A 25,557-nucleotide genomic window follows, 5' to 3' on the forward strand; every position below is an offset into this window, starting at 1 on the left:
GCTGAGGCAGGAGAATCGCTTGAACTGGGGAGGCAGAGGCTGCAGTGAGCTAAGATTGCGCCACTGCACTCCAGCCTGGACAACAGAGTGAGACTCTGTCTCAAAAAAAAAAAAAAAAAAAAATTTCAAACATAAAAGAACTAAAAAACATCTTTAATACATGCATCTTAAGGAATTTATTGGAAAAGAACTTTAGCAAAAATTAGCTGAATTCTAGGAAACAAGAATCAAACTCAGGAAAACAATGACGGTAAATTTTAGGACAACTGTACAGTCCAATTGGAGCCACAGAATGGAAGAGAGATTCTACTACGATGTTTGAACCACTGAAAAAATAATCGATGAACATTTAGCATATCTGCTGGAACATTTCTAAAAAATAGCAACAAGTACAAAGAAAACCAATAAATCCTTGATAAACAAAAACTCATGTAAGAAATGTACTTGGTTTTAAAGAGAAAATAATTGACGTAATTAGTACATATACTCCACATATTCACTTAACCAAAACTTGAGATATCTGGAAGAGATCAAGGAGAAAGAAGAAAGTTTTTAATATTTTAAATGAAGTATTACAATGAACATTTTTATTACTAAAGGTATTTTTAGCTACGAAAATGAGGCTGATCTTTTAACTAAAGATCAAAGAAACTTACTATCCAAGAATGCTTGGAGACATTGAATTTATCCAAGAGTTCATCTAGGAACAAAGGGGAAAAAACAAATCTCATTTGTTAGAATATTCCAAGTCCAGGTATGGAAGAAAATAAAACGCCTCTCCCTCCCGTTTCATGGTGTCCTATTCAATTTTCTGACACAGTCCTACAATTCCATCATTTGGAATAATGGCAACCTTATTCCTTTCCAATTTTTTTTTCTGCAATTATTTTACTTGCCTAACACCACAGTCCTGAGGGCACACAAGGGTCAGATGCAGATAATCAAAATCCCAACACTCAGTTTCATAGGGACCCACAAACCGTCTCCATGGAAAACCAGAACCAGAAGCGCTGCCCTATCAAAAGGATTCTGGAAATAACACTGGATGAGGCAGAGACACAGTCACAGATCCGATCTCAGGTACGTCACAAACGGAGACACAAACCACACAGACCCCAGAGACCCCCTACAGCCAGCGTCAGAGTCAGGCACCACCGCGCAGCCTTCTCTGCGGCACCATATTAATCCCCAGCTAGAGAACGGCACACGCGCACGCAGCAGCCCCGTGCACGGAAACACTACTCCGCCTGCGGCCAGGCACTCGGTCCAGGTACGCGGGGACGCGGCGGCCGTCACTCAGCAAACACCGCAGGCAGCACGCGCCGTGCCTTGGTCCAGGCTCGCGACACTGGGGTTTCCTCCATCCAACTCACCGCCAGGGTCACGGCTACAGGCCTAGATTTGAACACTCCATCCCCATCGGGATCCTGTAGCCATCCTCCACCCACCTCCAAACCTCCCGACCCCTCGGCAGGTGCGGCCCCACACGTCTCCCTTGCTCCCTGAAGGGCCCCCGCGTTCGACCGCCGCGCGCTTGCGCACTCCAGGCAGAAGCCGATTTCCAAAGGTTCCGCTGAGGCGTCTCTGGGGGCGGGGCGGGGCTCGCAGCCTCCGCCTGTCGCTGAGCCCAGAACCAAATGAAAAATAAAAAGGCGGAATATTGTTTTTTTAAATTTTGGACCGCAGTGTCCACAGGGGAGCAGGCCCGGATTATCTTTAATGGCACTGGTCAGTCACGGGGCCGCCATTAGAGGTAGAGGCCTGAGGCAAGGGACACCGCGGCCCCCCTGGGTCCGTCTCCACTGCCCGACAATCCCCGCCGAGACCCGGCCCCACGCGCCCCTCCTGGCCCGGAGCAGCCGCGGGACTTGCCTCCGCCCCCCGCGCGCTTGCGCATTCGCGACTGAGACAGGCGCTCTCCAGTATTTTGGCGCCGCTGACTCCAGGGCTGGACGATCCTCGGAGTCGGGTGAGGCTGGAGCTGGGAGCCGGGCGCCGCTGTGGCCGCCGCTTTTCTGAGGGAAAAGAGCGTGGGGTGGGCCAGGTTTTGCAGGCCGGACCGAAGGTGGAGAAAAGGTTCCTGTGGAGCCTCAGGCCGCTGTGCGTTTTTTCCCGGGACTGAGCTTCTGCAGCCCTGAGGCCTGGAGGCCCGGGCGGCAGTAACTGTGCCGGGCCCGGTTCGTGGGTGCGGCCTATGGTGCAATTGGAGACCGAGGCCCCGCGCATCCTCGTCCGCGCTTCAGCCACTTAGGCTCGGCCGTAGCGAAAAGGCCCAAGAGGGTAGTCACAGGTGAACGCCCCAGGATGAAGGTCTCCTGCAAAACGCTGGGACCTAGATTTGGGGCGGGTGTCTGGGGTCTGGGAGGACACGCTGGACAGTTCCGAAAAGACACGGTAGGTGGTCCCGGACGTGGGCAGCCGGGTGCGGAACTACAGCATACCCGGAGCTACGAACCCAGACGCGGGTGACTGCGGACCCTCTGCCCTGTCCTTTCCATTTGTGCATGCAGGTGGCGGTTAGCTGGGGCCAGGGAACCGTGGAGGGTGGGTTCCAGTCGGGTCAAGAAAAGCCTGGGGTGTCCTGAACTCTGCCTGCTTCCCCAGCCCTGCCAGTTTCCAGAGAAGGCGCCTGAGGAGGAGAAACGGATGGCTGCTGCTCTTCTAACAGCCGCTTCCGTGTGAGTTCGTGCTGCTGCTTTGTTTCTGTGAAATGCATTCGAGTTCCTTCCGTTTAAAATCCTGCTTAAGAATGATCTACTTATTCATTGATTTGGGCCTTAGGATTTCCCTACCTAGTTAACGGCAGGGGACCTAATTAATAGATTTCCCTTTTGTAGTGCCCACTTCATGCTGTTCTATAGTTAGACACATGGTTAGTTAACTGTAGGCTGCATATTCAATTACTCTGTGAGCGCTGTTTTTCTAAGGATTTTGATGATATGGAAATACCCTTGCTGGAGATTAATGTTCATACTTTGATTTTATTTGTTAAGTTTTTTAGGGTTTAGATATGTTTAATGATTCCGGGGTAGGAGTGGAGATTTCTTTTTTTCCAGGAAATTCATGAGTGGAAGTTTTTGGTACCAGCCAGATGTGGTTTGAGGTTTGGCAGCATGAGTTTATTTTGGGTATATCTTTGGATCGACTGAGAGAGGTGTAGTGTAGCGGTTAAGAATTTCGAGCCTAGATTAAGTGGAATTGAATCCTGACTGCCACTTAAATCTGAACGAGTTTAAGCAATCTGTGTGCTTCAGTTTCCTCAGAATTGTAATAGTGTATACTTCACGGTGTTGTTTTGTAGATTACATGAATAATTATTTGTGAAGCTCTTAGGAGAGTGCCTGGCACTTAGTGAGTCCTTAATTCATGCTAGCTACTGGTATTAAAATGATGATGCTCAGTCATTCCCTATCAGCTTTGTGTATTCCCAAGAGCAATGCAAATGTGAAGGTAATTATGATGGATGCTTGCAAGCAGGAAAATGAGCCAGACCCTCCAGTAGACCAGAACAGGGATTGGTAACATAAGTCCTTGGAGTCTGTTTATGAGCTTTCAGGGCAACAAAGATATTTTAAGATTATATACAGAATTGTTGTATGTATTTGTAAATGGTTAATTTTTGCAGGGGAGCGAGGAAGTCTGTCATTTCATAGTATTATCAGAGTTGTATAAGCTCCAACAACATTGATTCTCAAATCTATCTAGAAATGAAATAACTGGGAATGACTTTTGGGATGTTTTTTAATAAAATTAATATCTAGCAGTATGGAAATGGTTAAATCACACCCCATCCATGAGATGGAATGTTATGCAATAATAATTTTGTTTATATTTAGTCATAAGAAAAAAGTATAATGTAATATTGAGAAGTATTGTTGTAAATAAGAATCGTCAAGAAATTGTTGTTACATATGAATCTTGTATACTACAATAAAGGCTTTTAAGTTATTTTGCAACAATGTAATATTTAAATATTAAGTTGCTAGGTATTTAATGATTAGTTCTTTATTGGAGCTGAGGAGGAGTAAATGCAAGTTATTAAGTAGCTGCTGTGAAATGAGCATTTGCTTTTGTCTGCAGTTCCTACTGGCTCTTAATCACTTTGGAAATGACATGAACCAGGATTGTAATTCTTCACAGAACTATTTCAGGGTCTTGATGAGATACAATACTCAGGAAGTAGTAGAAATTATTTTTTTTTATTTTTTTTTTTTTGAGACGGAGTCTCGCTCTGTCGCCCAGGCTGGAGTGCAGTGGCGCTATCTCGGCTCACTGCAAGCTCCGCCTCCCGGGTTCACGCCATTCTCCTGCCTCAGCCTCTCCGAGTAGCTGGGACTACAGGCGCCCGCCACCACGCCCGGCTAATTTTTTGTATTTTTTTTTTTAGTAGAGACGGGGTTTCACCGTGATCTCGATCTCCTGACCTCGTGATCCGCCCGCCTCGGCCTCCCAAAGTGCTGGGATTACAAGCGTGAGCCACCGCGCCCGGCCAGAAATTATTTTTTCAGTCACACTGATTTCCCTGTTGTCACCATTGATGCAGGGCCTGTTTAATCACAATTTTCTTTCTTTTTTTTTTTTTTGAGACGGAGTTTTCGCTTTTGTTGCCCAGGTTGGAGTGCAATGCTGAAATCTCAGTTCACTACAACCTCCGCCTCCCAGGTTCAAGCGATTCTCCTGCCTCAGCCTCCCAAGTAGCTGGGACTACAGCCACGTGCCACCATGCTTGGCTAATTTTTTGTATTTTTAGTAGAGACGGGGTTTCACCGTTTTAGCCAGGATGGTCTTGATCTCCTGACCTCGTGATCTACCTGCCTTGGCCTCCCAAAGTGCTGGGATTACAGGCGTGAGCCACTGTGCCTGGCCAGCTGTGCTATTTTCTACCAGGAGCTTCATCCTTCAATTACATGATTCAAGGAAATGAATTGATGATAATTTCTTAGAAAACTAAACTTACAAAAAACAAGATCATTTTAATCTCAGAAGAAAAAGTCATATGCAAAAAAGGCAAAATAACCTGAGTATACTACATAGTTCAGTTGGTAACAATGTTTAGTCACAATAATATAGACTGAATTTGAAAACTGATTTACTCTGAAATAGAATAAAACCATATTGAGGCTGGGTGCAGTGGCTCACGCCTATAATCCCAACACTTTGGGAGGCCAAGGCTGGTGGATCACATGAGCCCAGGAGTTCAAGACCAGCCTGGCCAACATGACGAAACCCCATCTCTACAAAAAACACAAAAATTAGCTGGGCGTGGTGGTGTGCACCTGTAATCCCAGCTACTCGGGAGGCTGGGACAGACGGAGAATCGGTCGAACCCAGGAGGTGGAGGTTGGTTGCAGTGAGCTGAGATTGTGCCACTGCACTCCAGCCTGGGTGACAGAGTGAAACTCTCTCAAAAAAAAGAAGAAGAAAATCATATTGAAAGGACAAAGGGACTGAACTATGCATATGTGGGTGGGAGTTGAGTAGCTGAAACTATGCCTCCCATAGTAGTAAGCGAATATATAATGATTACAACTGAAAATTCAGAAGTAGAAATATTAGCATGTTTTTTTAAATACCAAAAGGAACAGCTAATAGAGGTAAAAATTTTTGCCTCTAGATTTGGAAGATAGGGGCATAGTAGCAGGGATGGAACTGTTGGAGCTTTTGTGATGTTCCTTACATAGTTGTTTTGAATTTTTGTTCAGGTATAAGTGATATAAATTTTTAATTAAAAAATTCAGGCCAGGTGCAGTGGCTCAAGCCTGTAATCCCAGAACTTTGGGAGGTGGAGGCAGGTGGATCACTTGAGTCCAGGAGTTTGGGAGCAGGCTAGGCAACATAGACTGCATTGCTGTAAAAAATACAAAAATTAGCCAGGGTGGTGGCATGTGCCTTTAGTCCTAGCTACTCAGGAGGCTGAGGTAGGAGGATCGCTTGAGCCCTGGAAGTGGAGGTTGCAGTGAGCTGAGATCCGAGATTGCACTTTAGCCTGAGTGACAGAGCAAAACCCTGCCTTAAAAAAAAAAAAAAAAAAAATGTAAAGACTCCAGGGAAGAACAAATAAAGATCACCTAGAACTGGGATACCATCAAGTAGAGGTAACAATAAAATTTTATTCTAATTCTAATTCACAGATCATTTTATACACATGTGTATACATTTATGCATGTTTATGTAGTTTACCTGCCAAAATACAATTACATTACAATCATATTTTCTAACCTGTCTTCTTCCCCCAACAATATGTGGTGGTTATCTTCCCATGACATCAAATATGAATTTTATCTTCATTTTTGTAATCCTTCACAGAGCTATTTTAGGGTTTCCTTCCTTTCTTTCTTTCTTTCTTTCTTTCTTTCTTTCTTTCTTTCTTTCTTTCTTTCTTTCTTTCTTTCTTCCTTTCTTCCTTTCTTCCTTTCTTCCTTTCTTTCCTTTCTTTCCTTTCTTTCCTTTCTTTCCTTCCTTCCTTCTATCTTATCTTATCTTATCTTACCTTATCTTATCTTATCTTTTTCGACAGGGTATCGCTCTGTTGCCCAGGCTGGAGTTCAGTACCATGAACAGGGCTCACTGCAGCCTCGACCTTCTGGGCTCAGGCAATCCTCCCACCTTGGCCCCCCAGGGAGCTGGGACAACAGGTGTGCACCACCATGCCCGGCTTTTTGTAGAGATGGAGTTTTGCCATATTGGCCAGGCTGGTCTTCAACTCCTGGACTTATTAAGTGGTCACCTGCCTTGGCCTCCCAAAATGCTGGGATTACAGGCGTGAGCTACTGCACTCGGCTGTTTAATTTTCCATTGTGTGAATGTGTGATAATTTATTTAACATTGCTGAAGGATATTTAGGTTCTTTCCAGCTTTTTTGGTCCCATTTTAAACACTTTCTATCCATATATTATTTCATTCTTTCTACATCATATCATTAGTATCCATTTCCCCAACAGCTTAGTGACTATGAGGTGTCATAACTTTTTGAAATCTGCCAATCCAGTTCCTTCAATATGCTCTCTAGTTACTAATAGAGTTTAACTGATAAGCTGATAGATTCTTTTTCCTATTTTGTTCTTTTTTTTTTTTTAAGAGACAGAGTCTTACTGTGTCACCCAGGCTGGAGTGCAGTGGAAAGATCATAGCTCACTGCAGCCCTGAACTCCTGGGCTCAAGCAGTTTTCCTGCCCCAGCCTCCCAAGTAGTTAGGGATACAGGCAGGTGCCAAAACACCCAGCTAATTACAAAATTTTTTTTTTTGTTAGAGATAGGATCTTACTATGTTGTCCAGGCTGGTTTTCAATTCCTGGCATCAAGCAATCCTCCCATCTGGGCCTCCCAAAGTGCTGGGACTACAGGCATGAGCCACGGCACTCAGCCTATTTCTACCTTCTAGAACATTATCCATGCTCAGGTTTCATAAATTTACTTCTTTTAGTCTGAGTACCAAGAAAGATTGCTTGGTAATTGAGATCATGCAGGCAATATTGATGATCCTGAATAGGAAAATAAGGAGCAGAGAGCTCAGAGTTAAGCCTTGGGGAAGGGATCCCAATGTGCACCTGCAGTTTTGCCATAATAAAGGCTGCTATATAGCCTTTGTACAGGTGTTTTATACCTGTGGTTCTCAAAGTGTGACATCTGGGCCAGCAGCATCAGCATCACCTGGAAACTTTTTAGAAATGCAAATTCTCAAGTCCAATCCCAAACCTACTGAATGCCAAACTCTAGAAGTGAGACCTAGCAAGTTGTGTTTTAACAAGCCCTCTGGGTGATGCCGATACATACTAAAGTTTGACCACCAAACTTTGCTGCCCATTATAAACACCCATGGGAGGAGGAGGTAGTTAAAAAAAAAATCCTAAATCCCACGTCACACTAATTAAATCATTGTGTTTAAGGGTGGGAGCCAGGCAACAGTATATTTTTAAAGATATCCAGGTGATTCCAATTTGAGCAAAGTTTGGGAAATTCTTGTCTATGCTATTTTCTGTCTTCATGTTTGGGGAGGCTAGCCAGATTCCTAAGGCCAAGAAGGAAGTTTTGGTTTAGATAGTGTAGCCCCTTTTCAGCTGGGAAGGTGGGGATGGAGGGAGGAGGATCTATTCAGGACAGGTCTGCACAACCCATTCTTTGGTCCAAACCAGCTTGCCCTGGGGTCGGAGCTGGGGACCAACTGGCAGCTCTCCTGCCGAAGTGTCTAGACATATGCTTTGATGCCGCAGAGTCTCTGCTCTTCAATTCCTTGTGCAGCTGAGCTGATTTCGCTGTGGTTTTGGGAGGTCATCTTTGTCTAAACTACTTCTTACCTATCAAAACTTGTCTGTGTGTTGGGGGTGGGAGTTGCACATAGAAATGGAGAAGTAGTATCGGTTTTTAAAATTTGGAAACTCTGAGGCAATTCTCCTCATGGTTTTACACGGTCTTTCTGCAGCTCTGGCGTCTGTGGACCCTGCTTCTGAAGTACATGAACCTTGAGGAAAATTGACCAGTTCTAGCAATTCTAAAATCATGGCTCGTGTAAGTTGGAATTTCTCTCTACTTGGAATTCTGTCATTTTCTTCAGATTATGTGAACATTCTCATTTGTTATTATGCAACTTTCTAACAGAGCCCCATTCAACAGCTGCTCCCCAGTCTTCCCCATTCCAGCAAGGGATGGAGCCAGCCAGATTCCTTCTCCATCCATATCTGTATTAGTCTGTTTTCATGCTGCTGATAAAGACATTCCTGATACTGGGTAATTTATAAGGAAAAAGAGGTTTAATGGACTCACAGTTCCACATAGCTGGGGAGGCCTCACAATCATGGTGGAAGGTGAAAGGCACGTCTTACATGGTGGCAGGCAAAGAGTGAATGAGTGCCAAGAGAAAGGGGAAACCGCTTATAAAATCATTAGATCCCGTGAGACTTACTCACTGCCATGAAAACAGTATATGGGCAACCACCACCATGATTCAATTATCTCCCACCGGGTCCCTCCTACAACACATGGGAATTATGGGAGCTACAATTCAAGATGAGATTTGGGTGGGGACACAGCCAAATTGTATCAGTATCCATGTGTGCATTGACCAAATCATTCAGCATCTCCTATGTGCTCCTTATCTGTCTAGAGCAGAGATGGGGCAGAAATGAAGTTCCTAGAAGTGGGCATTTTATCTGAAATTCTCAGGATTAAAATAGCACTGTCCAAAATAATTGTAATTCAAGTTACATATGTAATTTAAAATTTTCTAGTAGTCAAATTTTAAAAGTATAGACTAGTATGCAAGGCCAAATATTTTAAATACTTTAGTAGTCACATTAAAAAAGGTAAAAAGAAACACATGTAGTTAATTTTAATGTCTTTTATTTAACTCAATATGTCCAAAATATTATTTCACAGTGTAATCAATATAAAAGTCATGGTCAGGCCCTGACAGTGGTGGCTCATGCCTGTAATCTCAGTACTTTGGAATTGGAAGGTTGAGACAGGAGGACTACTTGAGCACAGGAGTTCGAGATAAGCCTGAGCAACTTAATGAGATCCCATCTCTTAAAAAAACAAAACAAAACTAGCCAGATGTGGTGGCATATGCCTGTGGTCTCAGCAATTTGGGAAACTGAAGTGGGAGAATTGCTTGAACCCAGGAGTTCGAGGCTGCAATGAGCTGTAATCAATAAATGGGCTATGATTGTGCCACGCCATTCAAACCTGGGTGACAGAGTGAGACCCTGCCTCAAAACCAAGATAAAATAAAGAATATATATAAATCATCAATATGTTTTACCTTGTTTTTTTTCCTTCTAAAGTCTTCACTATCTGGTATCTGGTATATACTTTACATTTACAGCACATGTGAATTTGGACTAGTCCCAGTTCAAGTGCTCAATATCCACATATTGCTAAACTAGAATATTGGACATTGAAGCAGCTTTAGAGATTTTTTTGTAATGTAAATTCTAAATATAATATATTTAAGAGTATAGCTATATCTAAATATAATCACTATTAAGTGTAACATGTCCATCAGATGGAGTACAGCAGTCCCTCCTTACCCAAGGGGGATACATTCCAACACCCCCAGTGGATGCCTCAAAACCTCAGATAGTATGGAACCCTATATATACGATGTTGTTTTGATCTGATAATCAGGTAGTATATACAATGTTGATATGCTGCACAAAGCATGTCACATCCCAGGTGGGGCGGAGTGGTTAGTGTGAGATTTCATCATGCTACTCAGAATGGCATGGAGTTGAAAACTTATGTTTATTTCTGGAATTTTTCCATTTTATATTTTTGCACCATGGTTGAGTGTGGGTAACTGAAATTGAGGAAAGCAAAACCATGAGTAAGGGGGAACTACTGTATCATGCAGTAAACTGTAAATATTAAATAAAGGATCTGTTATAAAAATGCTAATGATACATTATGATAAAGTTATATCTAGAAGAAATTTTTAAGTTTTATGCAAACTATACTTTTTAAAAATAGACATTTTACAGTTCATTTTTTGGGGAGAATACCATCAATTATTACTATTTTTTTTAAATCTTTAAAGGAAAAGAAGATAGAGTAAATCCCATTTATTGAGAATTTTTTAGGTCCTTTGCAAGTACTGTTCCTATGAACCTATTTCAGTTAATTGAGAAATTCTGATAATTACCTGACTATGTCTGGAAATAAATAAAATTAGCTCCTATTCCATAGTACATAGGAAGTTTTGGCCATAGCAGTGGTGGGCAAACTAGATATACTACAAATTTGGCCCACAAGCTGTAGCTTGTTTGGAACAGCCTGCAAGCTAATTACATTTTGAAGTAATTGTTACAAAAAAAAAAAGAATGTGGAACAGAGACCATATGTGGTATACAAAGCCTAAAATATTGGCCCTTTACAGAAAATGTTGCCAAACCCTGGTCTTTTGTTTATAGAAATCTTCAAGAACATATATTCTGCTTCAGTCACACTCACATCTTTAAATAGCCACCTTCCCACATCACAGGCTTCCAGCCCCAGTCTATTCATTTGATGTGTGAAGTGAACATATATCATCAAAACCCTTCTTCCACTTTTTTTTCTTTTTTTTGAGACAGAGTCTCGCTCTGTTGCTCTGTCGCCCAGGCTGGAGTGCAGTGGTGCGATCTTGGCTCACTGCAAGCTCCGTTTCCGAGGTTCACACCATTCTCCTGCCTCAACCTGAATAGCTGGGACTACAGGCGCCTGCCACCATGCCTAGCTAATTTTTTATATTTTTAGTAGAGACAGGGTTTCACTATGTTGGCCAGGATGGTCTTGATCTCCTGACCTCGTGATCCACCTGCCTCGGCCTCCCAAAGTGCTGGATTTCAGGTGTGAGCCACCGCGCCCAGCCTTTTTTTTTAAGAGACAAGTTCTTGGTATGTTGTCTAGGCTGGTCTCGAACTCCTGGCCTCAAGCAATCCTCCTGCTTCAGGCTCCCAAAGCTACAATTATAAGCATTGAGCCACTACACCCAGCCACCTTCTTCCATCTTCAGAATATTTTCATTTGTCTTACAAATAATACATGTGTTTATCATTTCAGGATTTGGTGATGTTCAGAGATGTGGCTGTAGACTTTTCTCAGGAAGAATGGGAATGCCTGAACTCATATCAGAGGAATTTGTACAGAGATGTGATATTAGAGAACTATAGCAACTTGGTGTCACTGGGTAAGCATAGCATATCTGTGTCAGATAATTTAGAAATTCACAGGACTGAATTTCTGGGCTGTCTTTCTTTTTTTTTTCAAAGATAAAGTCTCGCTGGGTCACCAGGCTGGAGTGCAGTGGCGCAATCTTGGCTCACTGCAACCTCTACCTCCTGGGTTCAAGCGATTCTACTGCCTCAGCCTCCCGAGTAGCTGGGACTACAGGCGCATGCCACCACTCCCAGCTAATTTTTGTATTTTAAGTAGAGATGGGGTTTCACCAGGTTGGCCAGGATGGTCTTGATCTCTTGACCTCATTATCTGCCCGCCTCAGCCTCCCAAAGTGCTGGGATTACAGGCATGAGCCACCGCGTATGGGCTGTCTTTCTAAAAACTAGCTAAATGTCTGCTTTGTGCTTTGACAGTAAGTACCACTATTAAACACCTTCATCTTTCCGTATAATTCAGTGACCTTTACATTTTTCTTTGACTTTTCTGTTATTACCAGTCTTTAATGACAGCTGGATATAAATTCTTAGACACTCATGGCAAAACCATTGTCAAAACCATCTGATTTCATACTGCTATGGATGGTCCATGTTATTTGTAACTCATTTACAGTGAGAATAGGAAGACAGAAGTGTCTGGCTCTACGTAGCTATTAAAAGAGCTTTTACAGTGTGTGTGATGCTGGGTTGAATCGACAGTTTGTTAAAACTCAAGTGGACAGTATTCAGTTTCCTACAACAGACATATTTTAACTGCTTTGTGATTAAGTTTAAAATACATGAATTTGCATTTAATATTGTATGCATATCCTGGCAAGAAACTTATTTTTCTCTTAACAAAATAATATCAAAAAATAGCAAATGTAGTACCTCAAGAACATATATAATGGTTAACATGTACCAGGTACTCATCTAAACACTTATATTAAATCAAATCTCACAACAATGCTATGTATACACATTACTGTTATCCCTTTTTCACATCTGAGAAAACTGAGGTGCAGAGATATTGAATTAGTTGCTCTACTGACATGGGAAAGAGAGCAGGATTTGAAACCAGTGCTTTCAACTATTCTTTTCTCTCAAGAGACAAAGCCTGTGTAAGTTTAAATTTAAATAAGACCAGGTCCCTACTTCTCTGTTCTTGTTTTTCCTTGTGATCCTAAAGTAACTCTATGCTATGAATGTTCTTCAATCCTGATAGTCATCTTTGTTTTGAAGCCTTAAATAAAATCTTTATTATATTCTATTATTTATTTTTAAGCAGGATGTTCCATTTCTAAGCCAGATGTGATCACCCTATTGGAACAAGGGAAAGAGCCCTGGATGGTTGTGAGGGATGAGAAAAGAAGATGGACTCTAGGTAAGTGCTGATCAGGCAGAGGTCAGCCATTATGGCATGGCCACACCTGCTGGTTGAGGAGGAGACACACCCCTTAGATGTCAATTGTGAAGAAGAGACCTGAAACTTGGGAAGAAAATTTAGATCTTCTCAGCATGAGCCACCAAAGACATTTCATCCATACTTCCACTTATCACTTGTTTCTTTTCTGTGTTGTTTCCCTCCCTTTTCTTTCCCCTATTTCAATAGGGGAAAGCTTTCTTCCCTAGTGATTCCATTTTACCTGTATTTTGAATCTAATCTCTTTCTAGCTCATCTTTTATATTTTGACTGTTATGTATACGTTTTTTCATTGCCTTCTGTTCATGGAGTTTAAATTGTAGTGGGGAGTCACACAGTAAACAAGTAAATAAATCAGTGAATAGATTACTAAAATATCCTGAAGTAATTAGGTATTATGAAGAAAAGTGAGTAAGGTAAGGATATGGAGAATTATAATGAGTGAATAGAGTAATTTTAGATGGGGTGCTCAGGGAAGAGGAGCCAATTTGAAGGGGCTCCAGTTGGCCAAAGATGGGACTATATGAGCGTCATTACATATAATGACTGCAATGTATTGCAATGCATAAAATACACTTAATTTTATAAATTCTTGATACTAACAGCAAATTATTCATCATTGGAAGTTACTAGAAAACTAACATTTAAAAAGCATAAATTTAAAGGAAAAGAAGCATTTATCCTGCCTTTCTTATAAGAATTATATGAATAGGTAGTAGATGGAGGTATGTTTTTCTTAATAAAAGTATTCAGTGAATAAATGAAGAAGAAATGATAGAACGTTACCATTGTGGAACCCATAAGAACTGTTGGATTTAGATATTGAATATCAGTGCTGATAGCATCAAAGAAATAGAGACAATCAGACATTGCTTCTCCTAATGAAAGAGGACGATATCACCTATGAGGTAACTTTGCCAACAAAAGGTCCTAAGTCTTATCAAGCTTCTAAAGCCAATTCCCAACTTATGGGAAGAAGATAGAGGACTATGTTCTATACCTTGGGAATGTAGTGAGCAAAATTCAGAATATGGGAAACTACAGGGCCAAAAACAGATTCTTCAACAAATAAATTACAAGGGAAATAAAAAAATGATAGGAAAACCTATAGATTAAAAGAGATGTAAAAGACACATCAACAGTTGTATTCTGTGAACTTTGTTTGGATGAGTTATTCTTTTTAGGTTGTTTAAAATTTTATCAGATGGAAGTGTGGACACTGATTTTTGATGATATTTAATAATTCATTTTTTAGGTTTGGATAATGGTATTGTAGTTATGTGTAAAAGTGCTTTTTGAGATACAAACTTTGTACACGTGAAACGATGTAATATCCAAGATTTGCTTCAAATAATATGAAGGAAGTAGATTGGGAGGTGCATAGGCCAAGATTGGGCACGGGGTTAATCGTTGGTGCTGGATACATGGAGATTTTTTATGCTCTTCTGTCTACTTTTTGATATGTTAGAAATGCTCTGTTATAAAGGTTTTTCATTTGTTTGTTTTAGAGTTATTGAGAGATAAAAAGAAAATGGTGGTGAGGCAGTGGTGAAAATGAGGTTAAACTGTTGTTTGGATGAATTTTGCCGTAGAAGGAAAGCAGATACATAGAGTACAGGGAATATATTTTACGATGTGAAATATTAGAACATGTTTACAGGCTACGAGAATGATTTCAAAGAGAGGAACATTGATGAAGTAGAGAGAGAGGGTAGTTTTGTAGGCACCGACCTTCAGTAGATGTGAAGGAGTGGAACCAATGGATGAAGGAAAACCACATATATGGTAAGAATTCAGACATAGATTGATTGGAGAATGTGGTGAAGAGGAGAATACCTATTTTTCTTTCAGTTGTTTCTGGTTCCTTGGTGAAATGGCAGTAAGATTATCATCTGAACCTGAGGATCATTCAGTATTTCATTGGAATTCAGCATGGATTATGCAGTATTAGATCAGTGTTAATTTTCAGAAGTACAATTTTGTGGTCATAGGGTTTTAACATTTTCAGATCTCTGATGTTAATATAATTAGAATTGTCTTGGTCATAAATATTATATATCCTGTATAATCTTGTATCAGCCAGAAAAAAAGGGGTGGGGGAGACATTATACCTCAGGAAACAGCATACCTCTGGGGATGACAAGATAATTTGCTCCCTATTTTATTTTATTTTATTTTATTATTTTACTTTATTTTATTTTATTTTGAGACGGGGTTTCTCCATGTTGCCCAGACTGGTCTCAGACTCCTGGGTTCGTGCAATCTGTCTGCTTTGGCCTGCCAAAGTGCTTGTATTACAGGTGTGAGCCACCACACCCTGCCCCTATTTTATTTTTAATTAAAGCTGATGTCCTGCAAATGGAAATAACACTTCTTTCATTTTGATCTAAGATGGACTAATATTTTGTTTTCACATTAGCAGTGTTTACTAGAATAAACTCTTTGATTCAGTAGAATCCAAACTAGTATTTGGCTTATTAATTTCATTAATTAATTAATATTAATAAATTATATAGTATTATATAATTAATAAATAATAATTAATTTTAAAATTAAAATATATAAATATTTTAGATACATGTTTTAGGAGGTGGAACATTACAATTGTCTGTCATAGCCCAATCTTTTGATGTTTGGCCCAGCATTTTGTTTCAGTGTGGGTCTAGCCCATTCTGTCTTGATTAACGTACATATGAAACATCAGCTGTTCTTTCCCGTTTCAACTTCTTTGAATTAGAACAGGAATGTAAAGATACTTGTGAAGCAATCTGAGGGTAGAATTCTTGAATTTTTATGTTTTCTGTCTTTTACTATTTTCTCACCCATGCCTTCGTTGACAAAAATGCAATGTGCATGTATAGCCAATACTTCCAAAACATCCAACTTAGTTTTCATAGAAATAATTGTCTTTAAACATTAATAATTTTAGTTACTTGCGGCAGTAAGAACTGGAATAGGCAAATTTGGGAACAAACATGGCTATTTGGTAGCATACAGCTCAGCTGTGTATATTATAGAACAGCCTCCTAACTGAGAATGTTCAAAATACCAAGATCTTGATCTGGCTTGTCAGTTAAGTAGGGAGCCATATATGACAATCTCAAGTTCACCTTATCAACACTGGCAATGTTTTGTTTTTTTTTGTTTTTTTTTTTTAATGAAAACCTTCAAATTTTACAGGATAAATTTTACAACCTGTTCTAATTTGATTATTAGTGAATACAGACATTTTGTCCTAATTTGTTTATGCTTATATTTACTTTTGCATTGTCTCCTCACTTCCTTTATTCCATTACCTTTTCCATTATTTATTGTTTCTTATGCCAATTTGTATGGGCTTAAATTTCTTTTTTTTAATTTTTAGTTTTTCGAGATTGGGGTCTCATTACATTGGCCAGGCTGGTCTTGACTTCCTGGCCTCAAATAATCCTTCCACCCCAAGTGATCCTCCCACTGCAGCCTCCCCAAGTGGTTGGGGATTACAGGTGCGAGCCATGGTGCCCAGTTTGTGTGGACTTTAATGCTATGAACAGTAACACTTTCTCACTTTCCTATGAATGTTTTAGCCTTTAATTTGATTTTTGACTGGCTTTCCTTTTAGATTACTGGTTTTATTTTTTAATTTGCAGGTAAATCCTTTGAAATGAGCTTTTCTTAACCTTTGTATTACCTTCATAACTATTTATTTACTACCATTATTTAGCTAATTATGCTTTTATTAATATCACATATCTTATTTGTCTTATTGAGGCCATAAATGGACTTTATCCCCAAAATTCTAGACAATTGCCATAGTTTTGTATTGCTTTTTTTGGGTGGGGAGACAGAGAAAGAGAGAGACAGAGAGAGTGAGAGAGACAGAGAGAGTGAGAGAAACACGATTATATAGCAGTATTTTCTGTTCCATTCATTTACCTGTCCCTGGTCACATTTTACCCACAGCATTTAAATTATTATTGCCTTTTAGTATCTTTTTAGTGTATACTTTTTAAAAGTAAACTTATTGAAATATAAATACATACAAAAATATACAGATAATTAGTGAATTGTCACAGTGACCACACTCATCTAATTAGTACACAGATTCAGAAATAGAGCTTTACTAGGATACCAGAAACCCCTCTTGACTTCTTCCAGTCATTGCTCCCCACCAAGACTAACCACTGTCCTGACATCACCATAGATTATTAATTATCATTTTTAACTTTATGAAAATGGAATTGTACAGTATATATTGTTCTATGTCTAGTTTTGTTTACTCACCATTATGTTTGTGAGATTAGCCCTTGCTGCACGTAGTTGTAGTTTGTTAATTCTCATTGCTGTATAATATTGTGATGTATTAATATGCCATCATTTATTAGCTGTTCTTCCACTTGGATTCTTTCCAGTTTGGGTATATTACAAATAACTTTGCTTTAATCCAAACTCTAACCCTAACCCTAAAGCACCATTATTTAAAATACCTTTTCCTTTTTAAAGAGTATTGAATTCCTATTGCAAAGATTTTGAGAATATGTGCATTTGCAAAAAACATCTCTTTGCTCAGAATTTTACTAGCCTTTTACCATAGTATAAACCTGTTGTTACGCCTGGAATAGCACTGAAATATTCTCTAGGAAGTATCCAAATGGCATTATGGGGACTTTCAGGAAGCTATAGGAAACCTGTAACATAGATGTGCAAGTTATGTAAACTCAAGTAAAGATAAATATTTAGAGCCTCTCATTACCTTGGTCATGAAAGGGGGCAAAGTTCACTTATGATTATGCAAAGTAGGATTGAACTGCAGTGGAGGTATCTGCAAGTGTACATGAAGAGGCAATTGGAAGGATGATCAGGTGTAAAGAAATCACTATTTTCTATTTATATATTTTACTGAGATAGCTTAGATGTGCTTGTTTCCCATCTCTGTAGGAAGTGATAAAAAGAATATTTAATCAGTGTAGTAAGGTTTAAGATTGGAGGCAGGACATCATATGCCATAATTGTTGACTAATTATGAGAATTTAATTCACAGTTAATATGTACTGTGGATTTGCTATTCACTGGTGAGTGAAAAATTGTTTCTGCCCTTGGGGAAGTTTAAGGTAAGCAAATAAAGAGAATAATAAGTGGAGAAATTAATGAATAACAACACAATTGAGAAAAGTGTTAAGCAAGAAATAAGTAGCCAGGCATGGTGGCTCACACCTGTAATCCCAGCACTTTGGGAGGCTGAGGCGGGCAGAGCTCTTGAGGACAGGAGTTCGAGATCAGCCTGGCCAACATTGTGAAACTCTGTCTCTACTAAAAATACAAAAATTAGCCAGGTGTGGTGGTGGGCGTTTGTAATCCCAGTTACTTGGGAGGCTGAGACATGAGAATTGCTTGAACCCTGGGGTAGAGATTGCAGTGAACCAAGATCATGCCACTGCACCTCAGCTTGGGCAACACAGTGAGACTCTGTCTCAAAAAAAAAAAAAAAAGGAAAGAAGTAGGCTGGGCGCGGTGGCTGACGCCTGTAATTCCGGCACTTTGGGAGGCCAAGGCAGGTGGATCACGAGGTCAGGAGTTCAAGACCAGCTTGGCCAAGATGGTGAAACCCCGTCTCTACTAAAAATACAGTGGTGGCACATGCCTGTAATCCTACCTACTTGGGAGGCTGAGGCAGGAGAATCACTTGAACCCAGAAGGCAGAGGTTGCAGTGAGCTGAGATTGCGCCATTCCACTCCAGCCTGGGCAACAAGAGCGAAACTCTGTCTTAAAAAAAAAAAAAGAAAGAAAAGAAAAAAGAAAGAAGTGACTGGGATAGAAAACAAAGGATATATATTACATGAAGTCAGCAGGGATCGTTTTTCTGATTTTTAAAATGAAACCTGATGGATGAAAGAAACCCAACCATGCAAACACAAGTCAGGATTCCTGGGAGATTTAATAGCCAGTGAAAAGCTCCAAAAAGTGGAAAGATTGGGCCAGATGTGGTGGCTCACGCCTGTAATCCCAGCACTTTAGGAAGCCGAGGCGGGCGGGTCACTTGAGGTCAGGAGTTCGAGACCAGCCTGGCCAACATGGTGAAAGGCTGAAACCCTGTCTCTACTAAAAATACAAAAGTTAGCCAAGCATGGTGGCGCAGTCCTGTAATTCCAGCTACTAGGGAGGCTGAGGCAGGAGAATTGCTTGAACCTGGGAGGCAGAGGTTACAGTGAGCTGAGATTGAGCCACTGCACTCCAACCTGAGCGACAGAGACTCCGTCTCAAAAAAAGAAAGATTGCGACACATTCTAGGAGCAGAAAGGAGGCAAGTGTCACAGGGACATGGACAGCAAAGGGGACAGTGGCTTGAGTTGATACCTTGTGTTTAACAGAGTCCACGTTACTCCTGATAAAGTATTTGCTCTGTATTCTAATTGAAAAGAGAAATTAAAAAATTTAAGTGGCGAGTCTCAAACTTTGATCTGCACCCAAATAATCTGGTCTTAACTCATCATTTTCTTATTTCCTTTTAGCTTCTTTTAAATTACCTATTTTAGAGATTTTGAGCCCATTTACTTCAATTGGGCTTTCTTTTTTTTTTTTTTGTCATTGATTTCTATTATAAAGTTTTTGTTTATTTTGTGTAGAACAGGAAATATGTTTTGGTCTTGTTTTCTTTCAGATTTGGAATCCAGATATGACACTAAAAAGTTATTTCAAGAAAAGGATTTTTATGAAATGAACTTATCTCAGTGGAAGGTAATGGAAAGAATTAAAAGCTGTGGACTTGAAGGACAAGAAAGTCCTCATGAAGTGTGTTTCAGGCAAGTGACAAAAACCACCTCTGAAAAAACGCCTACTTACAGAAAACTCACATCTCTTTCTCTGTATCAGAAAAGTCATAACAGAGAAAAACCCTACGAATGTGGGGAATGTGGGAAGGCTTTTAGAGTACGACAACAACTTACTTTCCATCAAAGAATTCATACTGGTGAGAAACCCTATGAATGTAAAGAATGTGGAAAGGCCTTTAGACAGTGTGCCCACCTCAGTCGACATCAGAGAATTCATACTTCTGACAAACTCTATGAGTGTAAAAAATGTGGAAAGATCTTCACGTGTGGCTCAGACCTTCGAGTACATCAGAGAATTCATATTGGTGAGAAGCCGTATGAATGTAAAGAATGTGGGAAAGCCTTTAGAGTTAGAGGACAACTTAATCTCCATCAAAGGATTCACACAGGTGAGAAACCCTATGAATGTAAGGAATGTGGGAAGGCCTTTAGGCAGTATGCACACCTTACTCGACATCAGAGACTTAACATTGCTGAGAAGTGCTATGAGTGTAAGGAATGTGGTCAGGCCTTTCTGTGTAGTACAGGCCTTCGATTACATCACAAACTTCATACTGGAGAAAAACCCTATGAATGTAAGGAGTGTGGAAAGGCCTTTAGAGTGCGGCAGCAACTTACTCTCCATCAGAGAATTCACACTGGTGAGAAGCCTTATGATTGTAAGGAATGTGGGAAGACTTTCAGTCGTGGCTATCATCTAACTCTCCATCAGAGAATACATACTGGTGAAAAGCCCTATGAATGTAAGGAATGTCAGAAGTTCTTTCGTCGTTACTCAGAACTTATTTCACATCAGGGTATTCACATTGGAGAGAAACCTTATGAATGTAAGGAATGTGGGAAGGCATTTAGACTGTTCTCACAGCTTACTCAACATCAGAGTATTCATTTTGGTGAGAAACCCTATAAGTGTAAGGAATGTGAGAAGACTTTTAGACTGCTTTCACAACTTACTCAACATCAAAGTATTCATACTGGTGAAAAGCCCTATGACTGTAAGGAATGTGGAAAGGCCTTTAGACTTCATTCATCACTGATTCAACATCAGAGAATTCATTCTGGTGAGAAGCCATACAAATGTAAGGAATGTAAAAAGGCATTTAGACAACATTCACATCTTACTTACCATCAGCGAATTCATAATGTAACTTAATAATTATTAGAACTCTTCCATTGCGAATTTTATGTTAAGCATAGGAAGTACATTCTAGAGGAAAGGTTTTTGAACGTGGGAATCCCTTTTGCTTCATGCTCACAACTAAGCATAGGAAGTTTTATTTAAAGGAAATAATATGTTAATGAACATATAGAAGCCTTTCATCACCTTTGAAACCATGTTAAACTTTAGGAAACTCATCCTAGAAAGGAACTTTATTAAAGGACTGAATGTGGAAAAGCTTTTGATCTTACCTATTATTATCTCCATATTCTTCCATCTGTGTAGTGTACACACGAAGGTTGCCAGGGAACCACCTCATTCTGAAAATGTGTAAATGAAAGGAAAGTCATTTAGTCTGCATTTCCTGTAGGAACTGTATTTCAAGGCAACCAGAAGTTAATGAGGTAAAGTTCTTCTTTATTAGAAAATTCCAGGCTAATGAAGGCAGAAAGAATAATAGAAAATTATATTAGAAAAGCTATTGTGTAACACATAATGAAATAATGGATGTAGGCACGATTCTCTGTAGAGATTGAGACCATTCAGTGAAAGGTTGTGAACTTTACAGTGAATAGATGAGACGGACAACCTCTGAACCCACTGATCATCTCAACTTCACAAAAAGCAAGAGAGTAAAAATTACGTGCCTCCTAATGTGATACAGTAAGATAAACACATCTTGCCAAAAATATTGAACCTGAATGTAAGCCTCAAGAGCCAACTCTCAGTTTAGAGAAAATTCAAGGAATTCAAGAGTAAATTACGTGACACAAAAAGGAGCAATTAAATCTAAAATAAGGGTAATTCTGCAAGAGGAATCACCTGGTTTCCCAACCAATAAAATGGTATTTTAAGAAATAAGGTGGAACTCTTAGGTATTGACAGACTTGAGACATCAATCAAATGCAATGAAAGAGTGGTTTTTAATTAGATCATGAGTTGAACAAACATGTAAAAACATGTAAAAGAAGACATACAATAATTGGGAGAATGGAATATTGACAATATTAGATAATATTCAGAAACTTTATGTGTGATAATAGCATTGTGGTTATGTAAAAGTATATTTGTTAGAGATAATTTCTGAAGTTTATACACAGGAGATGATATATCTGGAATGTCCTTTTCATGCAAAAGAAAAATGAGGATGAGTAACAAGTTTGGCAAAATGATGGTAACCTAAGTCTTGGATACATGGTTTTTATTTTTTTTTTGCTATTCTCTCTACTTTTGTGTATTTAAAATTTTCCATGATATTCTTGTAAAGATCAAATTATCCACGAAATTATAATCAGTTTAAAATGAATTATTTAAAAAAAAAATTCTGGCTGGACACGGTGGCTCATGCCTGTAATCCCAGCACTTTGGGAAGCCGGTGGGCAGATCATGAGGTCAGGAGTTCAAGACCAGCCTGACCATCATGATGAAACCTCATCTCCACTAAAAATACAAAAATTAGCTGGGCATGGTGGCATGTGCCTGTAATCCCAGCTTCCCAGCTACTCAGGAGGCTGACACAGGAGAATCACTTGAACCCAGGAGGCAGAGGTTGCAGTGAGCCGAGATCATGCCATTGCACTCCAGCCTGGGCAACAAGAGCAAAACTCTATCTCAAAGAAAAAAAAAATTTCTACATATTAAAACTTGTGGATGTTGCCAAAGCTCTACACATTGGGATTGGAATATTAATTACACTATAATGACAATAATGTATTCAGGATGTTAAAATGTGGGTCCACATTATATTTAGTTCGCCTCTCCATCTCTGTATTGTAGTACCCATGGTATGCACCTCTTTTTTTTGAGACGGAGTCTCGCACTGTTGCCCAGGCTGGCGTGCAGTGTCACAATCTTGGCTGACTGCAAGCTTTGCCTCCCGGGTTCAAGCCATTCTCCTCCCTCAGCCTTCCGAGTAGCTGGGATTACAGGCACCCACCACCACACCAGGTTGATTTTTGTATTTTTAGTAGAGATGGGGTTTCACCACATTGGCCAAGCTGGTCTCGACTCCTGACCTCAGGTGATCTGCCTGCTTTGGCCTCCCAAAATGCTGGGATTACAGGCGTGAGCCACCGTGCCCGGCTCTCACTTCATACGTTTAAAGAATGAGTAAAAGAAAGCAATTACTACTGCTAAATGTGGGAAATAATGGACTACCCCTGTACTAATATGTGGTAGTCACTAGCAACCTGTTGAGTACTTGAAATTGAGTTATTGAGCACTGAAATATGTCTAGTCCAAATTCAAATGGTGTTTTTTTGTAAAACACAAGATTCTGAAGACTTAGTCATTTTAAAAAAGTTAAGTATCTCAATTTTTCATATTGAGTACATATTGAAATAATAGATATATTGGCTCAAATAAAATACATTAAAATAAATAGCACTATTTTTTGTTTTTAAAAAATGTGTTACAGAAAAATTTTATATATGCAGCTCACATATTTCTGTTATCAGCAATGGTATAAACAATAAAAAGTAGATTTGGTTTTTTGTGTGTGTTTCTTTAAAGGATACCAATATAGTCAAGACCTTGGCAGTTTTGATCACAGAATAGAAATGAAAGATTACACAGCTATGGCTATATGAATGATAAAAGTGGCAGCTATGGATTTTTAAAGTTATAAGTTGCTATACTATATATATGTAATGTGTGTGTGTAGTGTGTAGGTATATATATTTATATTTATACACACACTATACATGTATTTTAAAATATTGAAAATCCAGAATTATTTTATGGAAAAAATATACTAAAATTGACTTCACATGCTGAAGAAAGCCTGAGTAGAACAACAAACAAATGGAAAATTAAGATGGTTAGAAGATACGCTTTCTAAAAGAATACATTTAGAATCTGACTTAAAAAAAAAAAAAAATCCTACTCTCCTGAGCCCCAGTAGTCTCAGAGAGACTCCGATAACCTAATTTTTTACAAGTAAAATCTTTGAAGAATTGGTAGTTGCTAAATTTTTCCAACATACTATTCTACAAGACAAACCTAAAACTGATTATAAGAACTAGATGAGGAGGGCTGGCAAAACCAAAATCTAGACATTTTCCGTATGAAGAGAAATCTGGTAATTCTAATTTCTATGGCAAATTATATCCAACAGTTTAAGTGTAGAATAGAAAATCATTTATGTGGAATATCTTGGACCAGATCCATCCAGCTTTAATTATATATTTAGATTCTAGGCATTCTACCTTCAGAACATCATAATGATAGTAAAAGAGATATGATTCTGGCCCAGTATCATCTCAATTCATGCTTATTGTCTTCTTTTTTAGCTTTCTATGTTTTTAGAATGGAATGAATTTTATGTATGTAAAAGTATAACCCAACACCTTAAAATTGCCTTCTCAAAATTAATAAAGACAGAGTTCTTATAAATGATTGCATCAGTTGGACTTCAGTGATTTCACCGTGGTCATCCATTATGAACTGTATCGGCTGCTGTAATCGGGAAGCCATGATGTTCAGTGTATTACATCATTATATTCCATTTCTCAAATGGAATATGAAACTTGATAGCATTTGAAACCATTTCCCAGGAACGCTAGTGCTTGATGGTATTTTTAGAAAGCATTCTGTGGTTAAATGAGTATATTAAGTATTGCATATTAAAATTAATAATTGTTCTAAGAAAATAAAACTATAAGCTTCTCCAAATAATGAAGTAATGAGAGTTTAATTGATTTTATTTAACTTAATGTATCTGAAGCACCTTTTACCATGTAACTTTCACTCTCAATGCCTGTATGTTTGGGATATGAACCCATTTTAACAGCTGTAACCAAAACAGGTGACGGCAAAGGTGGACAGTTCAGACCTCATGCCAGGTGGTTAGCTGTGTTGAAAGGTGGATGTGAGGTATGTTTCCCTGGATGTGGCATCATGTTCTAAAGTCACCTGTTCTTTCTGAATATTGAGCTGTTGCTTTTCTGCAGAAATAAAATTTCTGAATCAACACTATACTGCAGTGAAAATGAACAACCTATGACTATGTACAACAATACAGATAAATCTCAAAAGCATAATGCTGGGCAAAAGAAGCCAGAAATAAAAGAGGACATACTGTATGATTATATGGAATACAAAAATTGAGAACTTTTTAATGTAGTTAGAACTCAGGATATGGCTGGGCGCGGTAGCTCACGCCTGTAATCCCGGCACTTTGGGAGGCTGAGACAGGCGGATCATGAGGTTAGGAGATCGATGAAAACCCCTCTCTACTAAAAATACAAAAAAAGTAGCCGGGCGTGGTAGCAGGTGCCTGTAGTCCCAGCTGCTGGGGAGGCTGAGGCAGGAGAATGGCGTGAACCCAGGAGGTGGAGCTTGCAGTGAGCCGAGATTGTGCCACTGCACTCCAGCCTGGGCGACAGAGCGAGACTCCGTCTCAAAACAAAAAAAGTCAGGATACTGGTGGGGGTGAGGGGGGTAGGGGTACATGGCAGGAGGGATAGTGATGGAAAGAGCAATGGGAGGTTTCTGTAGATGCTAGTAATGTTTTGTTGCTTGATTGGGTGCTGATTACT

At 39.6% G+C, this 25,557-nt stretch overlaps 1 protein-coding gene across 6 annotated transcripts; it reads left to right on the forward strand.

The window, feature by feature from the left end:
• Positions 1-77: 77 nt before the first annotated feature.
• Positions 78-25,344, forward strand: ZFP30 (ZFP30 zinc finger protein). 6 transcript variants are annotated; one of them, XM_058426735.1, is made up of 6 exons: positions 78-1,270; positions 2,605-2,678; positions 8,420-8,505; positions 11,536-11,662; positions 12,913-13,011; positions 19,689-25,344. In XM_058426735.1, the coding sequence occupies exons 3-6, from the start codon at positions 8,497-8,499 to the stop codon at positions 21,011-21,013; spliced, it is 1,560 nt and encodes a 519-aa protein (XP_058282718.1). In that variant the 5' UTR covers positions 78-1,270; positions 2,605-2,678; positions 8,420-8,496; the 3' UTR covers positions 21,014-25,344. The 6 variants fall into 6 exon arrangements, with proteins under 6 accessions (XP_058282718.1, XP_032028976.1, XP_032028973.1 ...); XM_032173085.2 differs by lacking the exon at positions 78-1,270 and adding an exon at positions 1,553-1,969 and having other exon boundaries at positions 12,916-13,011; XM_032173082.2 differs by lacking the exon at positions 78-1,270 and adding an exon at positions 1,555-1,969.
• The last annotated feature ends 213 nt before the right edge of the window (positions 25,345-25,557 follow it).

Source organism: Hylobates moloch, unplaced genomic scaffold (assembly GCF_009828535.3).
Source record: "Hylobates moloch isolate HMO894 unplaced genomic scaffold, HMol_V3 SCAFFOLD_13, whole genome shotgun sequence".
NCBI classification, from domain to species: Eukaryota; Metazoa; Chordata; class Mammalia; order Primates; family Hylobatidae; genus Hylobates; species Hylobates moloch.

Excerpts from the sequence above, each read along its gene's own strand:
- ZFP30 (XM_058426733.1), top strand. The coding sequence starts at position 11,518 with ATGTGTTTATCATTTCAGGATTTGGTGATGTTCAGAGATGTGGCTGTA. Across the intron at positions 11,663-12,912 it reads TAGCAACTTGGTGTCACTGG|CAGGATGTTCCATTTCTAAG; the intron begins GTAAGCATAGCA and ends TTTATTTTTAAG. Across the intron at positions 13,012-19,688 it reads GAAAAGAAGATGGACTCTAG|ATTTGGAATCCAGATATGAC; the intron begins GTAAGTGCTGAT and ends GTTTTCTTTCAG.